Consider the following 15,678-nt stretch of genomic DNA (forward strand, 5'->3'; position numbering starts at 1 on the left):
AAAATGTTAGTCGAACTTTCATGGACCTCAAAAAACATACATAGGCTTGAGCTCAGAGAGAATGTTCACTGCTGTTCATATTTTTTCCTGAGCCTTCACCCCCATCTCTCATTAGAAGAAGCAAGCTATTTGCTTCACGAGCAGCAAGCAGGGTGCTAATCTTTGCATGGCATAGTATGGCTAAATGAAGCTAGAGTTTAGATATGGTTTTGTCTCCAAATTCTTTGCAACAGTTACTAACTGGCTGAAATGCACCCCAGAATAAAGCAAGTGTTTCATAGTGCACAGCAAGATTTCAGAATGGGCCAAATTCACTCCTGGTATAAGCCAGCGCAGCTCCATGGATGTCAATGTAGTTACCTCCACTAATAGATCTGCCGAAATAGATTTAGAAAGTGAAGAATACATCATCTGATTGAATTTATATACAGGATTTTAATTACGCAGAATGTAATTTACCTGAGTTTGAATTTGGTCAGGATATTGGAGTAAATGTCCCCATATTTGGAAAATATATCGTGGTATCTTAAGTGCTTCAAGCACACTTTTGTGTCTCATCTGTAACTCAGCACAACACCTCTTAGCAGCATGCTAAGGTAAGAGTTCAGTATTTACCCAGATGAAAAAGTTACTTACTGAATTACCAGTACCAATTGATTTTGATTGGTCTCCCATCCACATACTAATCTAGACCAAGCCTCCTTAACATCATAGTGTTGACATGAGTCAAACGTTAAAAGGACCTGTCCACAGCTAGCTGCAAAGAATACTACATGAAGTATACTATGTGGAATACTTGATCTACTAAAGTGGGAACGCTTTGCAAAATAAAAGGGGTTAAATTTGCAACACATATTATCCACTAAAGTTATTCCACTGGGTCTAGTCATAAGTAAACAATTCCCTATAAACCTAAATTTCATCAGACCCAGTTGGCCGCAGTTTCAAAACTCTCTCGAGTGCATACAAGACTTTCAGCAAACAGTTGATTTTGCAAATTAACCTAGTTTAACTGAAAAGTAAATGTTCATTGGCAGGGAAACAGGATAAGAAGAGTCTAGTCTCTAGAGATAGATCAGTTATGTACAGCTGCTAGAAACGCCAGCTAACTATCATCAGGCATTTGAGAATTCCATTGAATCCGATGTCTCCAAACTGATTAACTGGGCCTTTAATAAGTAATGAAATCTATTCAAAAGGACTCTTACTGCTATTACAAGTGGAACTCTCTAAATCTATAGAATAAAATGGAGATGTTTAAATATTTCCTAGGCAAATGTGGTTCTGACCCTCACCTCTTAGAGCAGTGTTCTATCACTCTCTATATTGTCAGGGGACACATAGCAGGGTGAGTGTGTCCTAACTTGGCAAAGATGTTGACTAAACAGTTGAAATCATAGCAGAAAATAGCACATTAGTGTTCAAGGAAGAGACTAAATATTTTTCTGAGACCCAACTTGAGGATACTGTTGCCATATAGTTGATTGGGATACAAATATGATACCACACAGAGGACCAGACGATTCTGAAGGTCATGATCCTAACCCAAAGCCACCTGGCCTCTTTCCAATGACTTCTCAGGGCTCTGGATCAAACCCTAGAAGAACAGATATTAATGGACCATTCAGCTTTTTCTTGGCCTTTTACATAGTCCTAGCTACTTTTGAAGAAACAGGGGAAACTGCCACAGTCGGAGTAGGATGAGGCAGGTGGCCAGATGGACCAATGCTGACACATCAGAACACTACAGAATAGTCAACTGAACAAGAAGCCTCTATGTTTAGCCTACCACAGAGATGCAGACCAAGCCGACTGCATGAATAGGGAGAGCAAGCGAAGAACATTTCTGAGCTCTCACTGCCCCTGAAGGAACAGGGGATCTTTATTCTGCTCATTAGCCACTTCGGGGAGAGTACCCAAAGCAGCAGAGAGATGTTTTATCTGGGGAGAGTTAAAGGGAGAGGTCAGATGGCTGGTAAGTGGACAGAGCTCAGATTACCCGAGCATAAGAGATGGTCTCATGTGTGTTAATAACAGAGTAGAGGAGGGTCCTGCTGGCTTTATTTATTTATTTATTTAGAGATTGGGTCCCTGCAAGGAAAAGTATCATTTAACCAAAATAAAGCATTCAATAGACTACAGTATTTTCCCTGTGGGACTCCGGGGGATTAGATGCTTGGCTAAACAGCTCTGAGTTTTCTTTATCTCAGCCTCCTGAGCTTTTAGGGCACAGGCCAACATTGTAACAAAAGATTTTACAGCCTTTGCACTTGCAGTAACTGAACATTATTGCTCCATACTATGCGGCCATAGCAGAGACTCAGCTGCAAATGACAGGAGCAGCTATAAAGCTCATTTGAAAAATTATAAATCATTCCTTCTGGGGAGGGAGCCCAAGCAAGGGAGGGAGGCACGGCAAGAAAAAAAAATTAAACTAATCTATAACTCACTCAATAGTCTCTCTCCTTCCTTTGATGAGGGAGAGCAAGACTAAAACCAGTCTTTCAAATTCACCTTACTAAGGAGTGAACATAATGGATGAGTTAGCTGAAATTTGCGAATTATCACAACACTGGCTTGTGCTTTATGCCAATCCAGAGCAAACTTGTCTGTGGTTTATTAGATTTTATTCTCTGGAACAAAACACAATAGCAAGGTGATTTTTTTTTTATTATTAAAACTCAGCAATATCCACTTTAAAATAGAAAAGTGCCTGCAAAGCAATTCTGATCAACTTTTTTTTATTAGTTTCTTCACTGAATTTGTTTTCCCCTTTAAACTCTGGGAGTCAAAATATGATAAGGCCAAAGTGGACTGACTAATGGCTTAAACCATGGGAATGAGTAGCTCAGATTCCAGCTCCTAACCCTGGCTGAGTAAATTCAATCCTTCCTCCTACACTAGGTATATACTGTACGTAGAATACTATGTAGATTACTAATCACGCATAATTTGGACGAGACTTAAAAACACAAGGTCATTTAATCAGAATGGGGGTTTGCTTTGGCATCCTTAACTGCTTGAATATCATGGTAACAACTAATACACCACTTTCATGGTATGTAGCCATAAAGGGCAGCAGGTGATGTCTCTATTGAAAACTTGTAACTTATTGCTACTCTTAATCATTGTGAGATGTGTATACTGTAATGTTTAAGGAATAATATAACTATAAATTCTTGGAATGAAATTGAGTCACCAGGTAATTATATGTCTCACTGTTGTCACCCCCTCCACCTTGCTAATTATGCAATGCATTGTGCTATTGTCCACTGTTGCAATAACCTTGAAAAGTCAATGGAAAACCATCAAAGATAAACTATAAATACTGAAAGCACTTGGAAGTGAAAAGGAATGATATGACAGCAAGAGGATGGTCCTATCTGTAAATAAAGACCCTCCCCCCGAAAAAAGATTCAGTATAGCACAGGGTGGAGAAAGACACTCTACATCCATTCACTGAAGAAGTATCTTGATGAGCAAGGATGCTTTATGACAGACCAGGCCCTGGCTCCCCGGGGCCAGCAAATGCTGCAAAAGACTGAACTTGGGAGTGAGAATCTACTTTATTTGCTCGGAAAAGGTGACTATTAATAAGCGTAGGTCCTTGTGTGCATGTTATGATTTTATTGTGAATGTAACCATTTGTTTCCATCACTCACACAGATTTCTATTTGAATCCCTGCTCTTTTTTAAAATAAATTTATAAAATAAATTTCCTTTTGTTTTACTATAATCGGATTCAAGTTCTGTGTGTCATACAGGAGTGGTGCTCTAAGGTGAAACTGGTAAACTGGGTTTCTCTGTTCCTTTGGGAATGGAGGAGCTGGGATTTCAGAGATCAGGGGCCAGAAACCACAGGGGGATACTTTGAAGGGAATCAGCAACTGGGTGCATCTATTGTCAACCAGCAGGGCTGGCAGAGGCCAGATGAGAGTGCTTGATTGGCTGACAGGCTGATAGTGATAGGGAGCTCACGCCCAGCTGGGCACACAAGGCTCCCTCACGCTGGAGGAAAATGGCAACAAGGTGAATCACAGCCCTGGGGTGCCCTGAGAAACATCACAGTGTTGTACACAGCAGGATCTCTACCCCTTCTGCTAGCTGACCAAAGGCCATGCCATATATATATATATATATATATATATATATATATATAAAGAGCTACTGAGACATTAAAGTGTAAGACGGTTGGAAACAGGAAAGAAAGGTTATTATTTCAGATTCGTGATCCACAGTTTGGAAACTACAGCTGTAAGGGAAGAACATAAATTGTTGCGCAAAAGTCAACATGGTTTCTGTAAAGGGAGATCATGTCTTACTAATCTATTGGAGTTCTTTGAGGGAGTCAACAAACGTGGACAAGGGGAATCCAGTGGACATAGTGTACTTTGATTTCCAGAAAGCCTTTGTCAAGGTCCCTCACCAAAGGCTCTTATGTAAATTAAGTTGTCATGGGACAAGAGGGAAGATCCTTTCATGTACTGAGAACTGGTTAAAAGACAGGGAACAAAGGGTAGGAATAAATGGTAGATTTTCAGAATGGAGGGGGGTAACTAGTGGTGTTCCCCAAGGGTCAGTCCTAGGACCAATCCTATTCAACTTATTCATAAATGATCTGGAGAAAGGGGTAAACAGGAAGGTGTCAAAGTTTGCAGATGATACTAAACTGCTCAAGACAGTTAAGACCAAAGCAGACTGTGAAGAACTTCAAAAAGATCTCACAAAACTAAGTGATTGGGCAACAAAGTGGCAAATGAAATTTAATGTGGATCATGTAAAGTAATGCACATTGGAAAAAATAACCCCAACTATACATACAATTTTTTGGGAGGGATAGCTCAGTGGTTTGAGCATTGGCCTGCTAAACCCAGGGATGTGAGTTCAATCCTTGCGGGGGCCATTTAGGAATCTGGGGCAAAAATTGGGGATTGGTCCTGCTTTGAGCAGGGGTTTGAACTAGATGACCTCCTGAAGTCCCTTCCAACCCTGATATTCTATGATATGATGGGGGCTAATTTAGCTACAACTAATCAGGAGAAAGATCTTGGAGTCCTCATGGATAGTTCTCTGAAGACGTCCACGCAGTGTGCAGCATCAGTCAAAAAAGGGAGCAGGATGTATAGGAATCATTAAAAAAGGGATAGAGAATAAGATGGAGAATATCTTATTGCCCTTATATAAATCCATTGTATGCCCACATCTTAAACACTGCATACAGATGTGATCCCCTCATCTCAAAAAAGACATACTGGCATTAGAAAAGGTTCAGAAAAGGGCAACTAAAATGATTAGGGGGTTGGAACAGGTCCCATATGAGGAGATATTAAAGAGGCTAGGACTTTTCAGCTTGGAAAAAAGGAGACTGAGGGGGGATATAATAGAGGTCTATAGAATCATGAGTGGTGTGGAGAAAGCGAATAAGGAAAAGTTATTTACTTGTTCCCATCATATAAGAACTAGTGGCCACCAAATGAAATTAATGGGTAGCAGGTTTAAAATAAATAAAAGGAAGAAGTTCTTCACTCAGCGCACAGTCAACCTGTGGAACTCCTTGCCTGAGGAGGTTATGAAGGCTAGGACTATAACAGGGTTTAAAAGAGAACTGGATAAATTCATGGAGGTTAAGTCCATTAATGGCTATTAACCAGGATGGGTAAGAAATGGTGTCCCTAGCCTCTGTTTATCAGAGGGCGGAGATGGATGGCAGGAGAGAGATCACTTGATCATTACCTGTTAGGTTGACTCCCTCTGGAGCACCTGGCATTGGCCACTGTCGGTAGACAGGCTACTGGGCTGGACGGACCTTTGGTCTGACCCAGTATGGCCCTTCTTATGTTCTTAATGGACTCATTTAGCCTCATTTTGAACCTGTTTGATTCAGAGATTCAGAGTTTGATTCAGATGTCATTTAAGTCACATTCTGCTTGAAGGGGCTGTGAAAAAAGGGGCAGAGGTGATGAAGAAAGAAAAAATTGAAGTGGAAAACCAAAGTGAACTGGACTCGGCCTAACTATCCATCACAGGGGGTCTTGTGGTAGGCCAGGATGCAGTTCCAGCATTTCTCCCCCATGGCCCCACCTGTCTCTGCAGAAGTTATGGTGCACTCTGGAAAATTGAGAGCTGGGAAAGCATTGGGGTGATCCACGTCTGACTTCCCTCAATGGCTCCAGCACATTTTTCCTCAGCGTACAAGTTAAAAAATGGTTTGTTTTCCAACTCTCTGACCTGTAAGCACTACTTGGGATATTTAGAAATGACTGGCCTGATTTTAAGAGGTAATAATAAACGCTTATTATGGTGATTAGGCAGAAGGAGACCATGAGTATAGACAAGCAGATTCTTCTCAAGATGATAGTGCCTCAAATCAACTTAACACAATAGCATGTTTGGAAAGGAATGAATTATTAGTTTACATTCTCCTGTCACTAGGCATTTCTCCTCACTCTTTGATGCTGGCAATTGGTTATTTCCCCAGGGAGCACAGTGATGCATTTGTGTGTCACCACATCCCTCATTATGCTGAATTGTCATTCCCAGATTCAGCATGGCAAGCTGACATGGAATTTCAAGCACACGAGGGCTGACTACACCGGTTTACAATAGGAAATGGAAAAGTCTGACACTTTCCTCTTAGATCTCAAATAGGCTGGGGGTTCTCTATGCTATTTAAAAAATACATCAATATATTTATGAACCTGGGGAATGGGAAGGGGAACAGTCCCTATTTTAAGTGAACACGAACAATGGCACAGTGCCAAGAAACTCAAGAAGCGTCTTTTCTGAAATCTTCTTTCCTACTCCCCATCTACTTCCCCTCCATGTTCTACTCGAGGTCTCTTTCACACAGGTCTGAAAGTCTGGGTGATCTCACTAAAGGCTAAACTGTAGGTCAAAAGCCTAAGACTAGGCAGATATGGGGTAGAACCAGGAGGCCAGATGCTCTGTTATGTCCAACTTCTGATGGATGCAGCAGAGATGAGGGATGGTTACAGCTTCCTGACCCACTGCCGGCCCTCTAATCTGTACTAGCTAGATATGGTGCCTCAGTGACCATCTACAAGCTCGGGAGTGCCAGAGTGCAACCACCTGTGGAACTCTTCGACAGAGGATGTTGTGAAGGCCAAGATTGTAACTGGGTTCAAAAAAGAACTAGATAAGTTTATGGAGGTCAGGTCCAACAATGGCAATTATCCAGGATGGGCAGGGATGGTGTCCCTAGCCTCTGTTTGCCAGAAGCTGGGAATGGGCAACAGGGGATGGCTCAATAGACGATGACTTGTTCTGTTCATTCCCTCTGAAGCACCTGGCATTGGCCACTGTCGGAAGACACGATCTTGGGCTGGATGGACCTTTGGTCTGAACCAGTCTGGCTGTTCTTATGTTCTTATCATCATGCTCTCTCCATACCCGCTCTCCACTAAGTGGGTCAAGAACTGATGGGAGGCTTGCACAGGAGCTAGCTTTACACCAGCTGTAGACTCCCCAGGGCTGGCCAGTCTCTACTGCCTGGGCAACATAAAAGGAGTGGGGCAGAGCAGAAAACCTGCTCCAGCAGCTACAATTAGGCTCTCTAAGAGACCGAGTGATTTTTTTAAGTGTTTGTAAAAGCCACCCAGGGACGATTGGTGAACATGAGATTTCATCCCTAAGTGGTGGTGGTGGTGCTGATGGTTATGGAAGTTTGACAACTCTTTCCAACCCAAACCAGTGAACATTTAAGAGATGGAATGCCAAGACTCTATACGACGGTTATCAAGGCCAAGGACTGAAGAGGAAAATCTACCAGCATGGAAAGAAAAAGCTCCCTGGAGAGAAGGCACTAACATTGCATGGGATGACCAAGCAGAACGGATACAGGTTGAACAAGACAGGCAGGGAAATCCAAAGGCAAATTCCAGTTCAGAAGAGACAGATTGCCTCATTGTCTCCAGGCCTTTCCCGAAGGACATTTATTGCATGTCCAATGACTACAAATGAGTTGCAGAAAAGGACAAGTGCAATGATAATAAAATGCACCATCCAAGCATACTGTCTAAATGGAGGGTTTATATTGTCAGTCTGCGTTTTCTCTCCCTTGCACTGGGTGTAGCCATTTGGGGGGCCATTCCTCTTATCGAGCAGGGTTTTATTTTTTCACCAAGAGGTCTGTGCCTTTGGAGTTGAAGTGTTGTCATTCTTCCCAGCTCAAAAAAGACCCATATTGTGACAAAACCAGAGGCTGATGGATGTACCACTGCTCACAAGACTGGCTCACTTCCTCTGGTTCATATTTACATTTTGCTACTGTATACTAGATGGAAGATGACAAAACAGAGACTTGTCCATTCAAGTCTGCCTCCATTTTGGAGGGAAAAGCCATTTTGGTCAGGAATGATGACTTTTCTAGTTTAATACTTGTGGGTCTGGGTTTAGACTGTCAGTTGGGAGACAGTAATTTGTCATTTGCCTCCAGGACTAAACAGAGTCTCTACTGAAAATAGAATAGAAGGAGCCATACTCCCTTGTTCCTTGGAAAAACACTTTGTTAATACAGTTGCTTTGACAGCTTGAATGACAAAGTGGACTGATGGGCAGAAGGTAAGCAAAGGAAAATTTGTGAGCAGAACTTTTTGGACCACGGTACAGAATAGTTTCCACAGGTGTTAAACTTACAGGGACTCAGGTATACAATGGACTGTTTGAAGTGGAGAGCCAAAGTTTGTGCTATACTTCATTGTGTGCCTTTGCCATTCCCCTTCACCATGTTTTCCCATTCAGCGCTACCTCACAAAGCACAGCAACATAAAGCAAAGCCCAAGCACAACTCGGGGAAGTCACAGAAATTTCAGAGTGACTTTCTGACACTCTGGGCATGTGGAATCATCACTTGAAGACCACGATTGAGTTGGAGTACAGGCCTTTTGTCCCATAAGACCTTTGATAAGGCAGAAGCTCTTTTCAGTGTTTCAGAACCAAATCCTCTGAGTCAGTGAAATCCTACGGTGAGGAGAGAATTGTGGAGGTCCTGTAGCGCCTGAGTCATGGAGGAGGTAGGAATTGTGCCTGTGAAAATCAAAATGCCTTGTGGGGATGTGGGGGCTGAAACTGTTGGAAAGAATATGCTTAGCAATGTCAACTTCTACACATGTACAATAGACTTTTACCCAAGACTCCATGTAGTGCAAGTTGGAATGCTGTGAGGGTAGGACCCTGGCCATGTATTCTAGACATGCAATTTAAAGGGGCGTAAAAAGTGTGATTTCCAGATCACTGATCCAACACGTACATAATGCCGGCACAAAACATACTAACGTGTCTCTTTTGATACTTAGGGCTGCATCACTCATAAGTTCATTTAGAAGTCAATGTTTTGCCTCCGTGTTTGGCCCTATTTTTAAAAATATATGCGGGAAGTTCTCCAAGGAAATATTATTGTCCAACCTTCCAACACATGCGGCCTGAGTAAATCACTCGGGATATAAAAACAATCACAATGGTGTTTTTTTAAAATCCTGAACACTAGAGTAGAGTGGACCATTCTCTTTCCTTATGAAGTTAAGGGTCCCTCAGTTTCTTTCTGGAATGTGCAAATTCATGAGACACTTCCTCAGCAGGTCCAATGTTCCTAATATGTATATTTCTTTTACTGTTCCTTGCCCTTTTGAATAAGATAAATAGAGCTAGTTGAAATGTTTCACATTTTGAAATTTCAGTAAAATTGTGACTTTCAAGATAAAAACAATCAAAAAAATACCCCAGAAAAACATTTTGATGACATTTCCGCCAGTCTCTTTTCCTCATTGCCTCAGCTACAGAATTTGTCAACAATTTCCAAAACTCAACATTTCGGATATATGGGGGTGGTGGGGTACGAGTGAAGAATTGAAACATATTTGAAAATAAGTGTGGCAATTTCCCCCCCAGCAAGGTAAGCTCAAGCTGTGGGCCAGATTTTGATACCCTCTCACAATGAATAGCAGCGAGACTACTCAGGGAATAAGGTTTTATTCAAAGTCAGTAGGAGAATGAGAATCTGACTACTGCTTTTATTACTTTAGATGGCCTAAGAGAATCTTTTGAGAGACCCAGGGACTTCGATCCAAACTTAATTCACTGGAGGAGGAGTAAAAAGTTTCCTCCAACTCAGCTTCCCCAGATTCAAGTATAGCTGGAAATGAGTAAAGACAGCTAATTTGTGCATGTACCTTTGAACAGCTCTCTTGGTGTTGCAGCAGGCTAGGCGAATATCCTTTTAACTAATTATACACATAAGGGTCTAATCTAAGCTGCAATCATTTGGCAGAAGGGACAGCACTTGTCAATAGCTGGGACTGGAAGGAAGTGATGAATCAAAGAAGAAAAACAGACACATCTGATTCTCACCACAGTGTAGATCTGAGGTTTACGCCTTTTTGCCAGGTCAATTATATTGACTCCATTGTAATATAGGTTCTCGATGCATCCAAGGAAATTTTTCTTCAGGAAGGTTCCTGGCTTTCCTGGGACTGGGATCCCCCCGAAACTGAGCTTTGGGAAAGAACAAAGACAACACTCAGTTGCAACTCCAAAATGTAGGGGAAAGGAATAAGTGAAGTGTATCGAGAGAGGCGCTAAAGTTACATACACAGGATCAGGCAAGGAAGGCTAGAGCATGGCTCAGTGGTTAGGGTATGGAAGTGGGACTAAGGTGCCCTGTATTCTCTTCCTGGATCTGACACTGACCTACAATTTAACCTTGAGCAAGTCATTTCACCTCTCTGTTTCCACTCTCATCCTTTGTCTGCTGTGTACTTGGACTCTAAACTCTCACTATGTGCATATACAGCCCCTAGTACAGTAGGGCTTTGATTTCAGTTGGGACCTCTAATAATCCTCATGGCAATTGGTGGAGATAGCAAATGCAAACAATAAATAAGGGCTAGTTGGGGGCAGGTTTAGGGCACTGTGATTTAGAGAACTCTCCCCTCTGTTCAACGTAGACAATAATACTTTAGGATGATGTTGTGAAGCTCTGTTCATTAAGGGACTGCTTGTGTTCGACCCCTGGTGAGGTTGCTAGGAACATTCCCCCGTGAAAAGTGCAGACACACCAGCATTCTGCACTGCATGGAGTGCCAGGACAGCTCTTCTGGGAGAAAATGACCCCGTGTTAAATCACATTGCCTTCATATTAAAGTAGAGACACCAGATGATTTCTATTAACAATCAGCACAATTGGTGACTAAACCATTTCAGAATACAGAGGGGGACACTAAACTGCCAGCATTGTGATGCATACAATATCCAGTTCCAATCATTTGATAGAATAAAAAACATCAGGATGTCTCTGATGTTACCTGTTGATGGGGGCTAAGCTGCAAAAGGCCTTTTCACTGACAATGGAAGGTAGCCATAGAACACCCTCTGTCAGGCAACACCGAGGGGCCTTCTTAAGTGAAATTTTGATAAGACTGTATCCAAACCGTGGCCACCTACGACTTCACTGTTATCACCATGCTGCTTGCAAGGGCAGCTTGGAACTTCACAACAGCAGGAGGGATAGAACTCAGATCTTTCTGCTCCAAAACAGCACGGGCCCTGCCCCATCAGCTAAAGGAGATTCCCCGTTTCACCTTAGCTATACAGGCTACGTGATATAATTAAGTAGTTCTGATTCCATCCAACAGAGGGCAGCGGCACACCAATATCACCCATCTGTTAGTAAAAACAATGTGTTTATTGTACGTCAACATGACAACTTAGAGTGAAAATTCACTGCACCTGGGTTGAGCAGTGTATTTGAATTGTAAAGTGTTGCAGATTATACATTAAAACAAAACCAAAAAAAAAAAAAAAAAAAAGAAAAAGCTCTTTTAGATAAAATACCCCCCTATGTTGCTTTAGAGATACCTGAGTAGAGGAGATAATTAATAGAGTAGAGGAGTATTAGCATTAGGTTGCTGAGGGTTACATTAGGCAGAAAACTCAGACCGAGAGCGCTGCAGTGCCTGAGTATCTAGGAGCAGTTACCAAAAGCCATGGATTGATTTATAACTTATCTAAGGCTATATCTATACTACAGGGATGTGACAGGGTGGGTCGTTCCTGTGCTTAAAGTAGGTCCAGCTCCCCTGTGCTCGAGCGGGTCCTCCTAGTTGAGCCAATGGAGGGGGCAGGGCTGCTCCTGGGCTATAAAGGGTCAGAGGGAGTTTCAGTGAGGGCAGCCCTAGGAAGGGAAGCTACAGAGTGAAGCTGCCAGGAGAGAGGGTCTCCTGCAGTGGTCTCTGAGGAAGGGAGTGGGGGCTGGGTTAGAAGGCCTGGAGGAACATCTTGGTTTTTCTTGAGAAGACATGGAAGGTAGGCCAGGCCTTGCATCTTCTCCAATTGTGCAGCAGGCAGCAGACCCTGTTCCAAAGGTTTCAGCAGCACAACGATGGCACTTTAGCTGCGTCGGCAGAACTCCACAGCGTAGATGCAGACTTCAGAATGGGTTTTTCATCACTGGAGAAACATCACTTCACCAAGCGATGGGAGCTAGGTTGACGGAAGCAGTGTTCTGTCGACCTAGCTGCATCTAAACCGGGGGATTAGGTGGGCATAGCTCCAGTGCACAGTGGTGTCGATTTTTGACATCCCCGACTGCCATAGCTATGTTGACCTAACTTTTAAGTGTAAACTAGGCCTAAGTTTGAAAGGAAATGCTGTTCTCAAGGGAGCAATACATGTAATTGACATGTTAGCAGGGATCTGTCATCTGTTAATGGTGGACACACACACTTGAATGTAGGGTGGAATGTTTTAAGGCCTGGTCTATACTTACAGGTTAGGCGGACGTATCTACAGCACTCAGCATCATAGCTAAAACTGATCTAGCCACTGGTGCAGACCTGGCTAGTTGATGGGAGAATTTTTCTGTTGACCTACCTACCGCCACTCAGGAATGTGAATTAACTACACTGATGCAGTAGTTAGCATCTAAGCTATGGTGCTACAGAAGCCAAGCTACAGCACTGCGGCTGTGCCTCTTGGCACACGTAGTACGGATATGGTCTTCGTTTGAGATTTTCAAAGGAGTCCAGGGGAATAAGGTGCCCAGAATCCTTGGATACGTAACTCCCTTTGGCTCTTAGGAAAATCCCAACCCAAACCTCTGGCTAATTTTCAAAGCCTTGTGGCTAATTTTTAAGTGGGGACACCCCTTAAGGCTTTGTCTACTCTGTGCTGACCCATTTTCAGTGAAATTCCCACTGCTACTACCAGCGCCAGCAGCAATGGAAATATGATAGCGTAGATAAGGCTTCTGCAGCCACAAGCGTTTATACGTCTGTGTCTTGTATACCCATAGCACCGCACTGGCTGGAGCGAGAGCTTGGTCATTGTGCCACGTCTACATTCAACCTCCACAGGCACATCTACAGCATGTGGAGATGTAGCCGAGCTACCTCTGACCTACCTAGCATTGAACAACAGTAACGAAGCCACTCAAGTAGCTGCAACCTCTGCTGCCATGGCTTCACTAGGTCAAAATTAGTTCAGATACATGGGCTGCGGTCTAATTGCTGTACACACGTAGCCTACATGACAGTGGTACGAATTTCGGTGGCCACTGGAGCCGTGTCTATACTAGTGAGTTCAGCAGTGCTCCCAAGGCTGGGGTGTACCAGTCGTTGCAACTGTGGGATTTTCGGGGGGAGTGGTATTAAAAAAAAAAAAAAAGCCAGGTTAGACTAGGCATAAAAGTAAATGGAAGATGGATAAAACCTTGAGCACAGCTTTGTAAATCATAGAATATCAGGGTTGGAAGGGACCTCAGGAGGTCATCTCGTCCAACCCCCTGCTCAAAGCAGGACCAATTCCCAACTAAATCATCCCAGCCAGGGCTTTGTCAAGCCTGACCTTAAAAATGAGGGTGATTTCAAGTGATTTCATCATCAAGAAAAATGATTCTCAGCTACAAAAAGCATTGCTGTTGCATAACCCTTCACGCCAATAACAAACTTGCAAGTGATGCAGAGTTGAAAACTATTTCACTTTTTATTTTATTCATCAACTTGAGCCTTGGTTGTATTGATTGATAATTACACCAGGCAATAAAACGTGAAATAGTTTTCAACTCTGCATCACTTGCAAGTTTGTTATTGGCGTGAAGGGTTATGCAACAGCAATGCTTTTTGTCGCTGAGAATCATTTTTCTTGATGAAATCACTTGAAATCATCCTCATTTTTCTTTCATTTTCTGTTCTTTTAAGTCTCCTGCTTAAGAATTTTCTACAAAAAGCAGAAATCAATATAAATTACAGTGCTGAATTATTGAGACAACATATCTCCTTAGTGATCAGTAATAATTTTAATTACCAAACTCATGGTTGTATTACATTTAGCGAGGCCTTTAATCCCCTAAATTTGCTGAAAAAAACCTTCCATTAGACTGCATTGTCTTCAGCTTCACAATCCAGCCCACATTTTCCTTTTCTTAAATTGCATTTCTTAACTCCAAGTTATAACCACTTACCATACCTGTTTTCATCTCCTCGTATGGAGGGTCCTACATGGTTCAAATGCTTCCAGAAATTAATCTTGTTCCTACCACCCCTAGTAGTGGTTTATCCAAACAATGTTTTGTTCTTTTAGTCTTTCCTCATGAGTCATTCCCGCACACTCTGCTACTCATTTTTGCTGGTTTTCTCTAAATCCCCTCTCCGTCACACACATACGTCAAAGAATGATAATTATTTACACTTAGTCTACAAGGATCTGAAAGCACCCTGCAAAGACAATTAGACTTTTACATTGTTTAAATTAAATTGTTTAAAGAAATTAAAAAAAAAAAAAAACATTGTGTATGGTGTTTTTCATCAGTTCTGAAAAAAATATCTGGAAAATTTCAGAAAATAAAATGTTCACAAAGTTATTCACAAAAATAATAATTATTTCTTTTTTAAAAGGGCCATTTTACACTTAAAAAAAACTTTTGTTCAAAAATTGTAACCCAATTCTAGCCATGATTCTCTGCTTCAAGCACCTCCTCAGTCCCACTGTTGTAAAGCATATAAGAAATCAACAAATTGATGAAAGCTTGAGGAGCAGGATGGTGAAGACTCATAGCTAGATTTCCAGAAGTTCGGAGGACATACAAATTCCTCGCTCTGAAATTCGACAGGGCCACGTGCAATGCTCAAGGTGCTAAAGGAGCACTCAAGGAAGACTAACATTTGCGGAGAAGCTAAATGAATTCTGTGCATCATCTTCAAGGCGGAGGATGTCAGGGGGATTCCCACACCTGAGCCATTCTTTTAGGTGACAAATCTGAGCAACTGTCCCAGATTGAGGCATCAATAGAGAAAGTTTTGGAAGAAACTGATAAATTAAAAATTGGTAAGTCACCAGGACCAGATGGCGTTAATTCAAGAGTTCTGAAGGAACTCAAATGTGAAATTACAGAACTACTAACTGAGGTATCAGAGTAACAGCCATGTTAGTCTGTATTCGCAAAAAGAAAAGGAGTACTTGTGGCACCTTAGAGACTAACCAATTTATTTGAGCATAAGCTTTCGATGAAGTGAGCTGTAGCTCACGAAAGCTTATGCTCAAATAAATTGGTTAGTCTCTAAGGTGCCACAAGTACTCCTTTTCTTTTAACTGAGGTATGTAACCTATTGCTTAAATCAGCCTCTGTACCAAATGACTGAAGGATAGCTAATGTAATGCCAATTTTTA

The 15,678-nt window shown here is 42.1% G+C and overlaps 1 protein-coding gene across 1 annotated transcript in view; it reads right to left on the bottom strand.

Annotated features, from left to right (window-relative positions):
- The window catches only part of CNTNAP5 (contactin associated protein family member 5), a 414,256-nt gene that overhangs the window by 186,728 nt on the left and 211,850 nt on the right, over positions 1-15,678 (bottom strand). The window contains exon 7 of the mRNA XM_077829822.1: positions 10,366-10,509. Coding sequence (XP_077685948.1) covers positions 10,366-10,509 — 144 coding nt within the window. The remainder of the gene's footprint in view (positions 1-10,365; positions 10,510-15,678) is intronic.

This window comes from Eretmochelys imbricata, chromosome 11, assembly GCF_965152235.1.
Source record: "Eretmochelys imbricata isolate rEreImb1 chromosome 11, rEreImb1.hap1, whole genome shotgun sequence".
In the NCBI taxonomy this organism is placed as follows: Eukaryota; Metazoa; Chordata; order Testudines; family Cheloniidae; genus Eretmochelys; species Eretmochelys imbricata.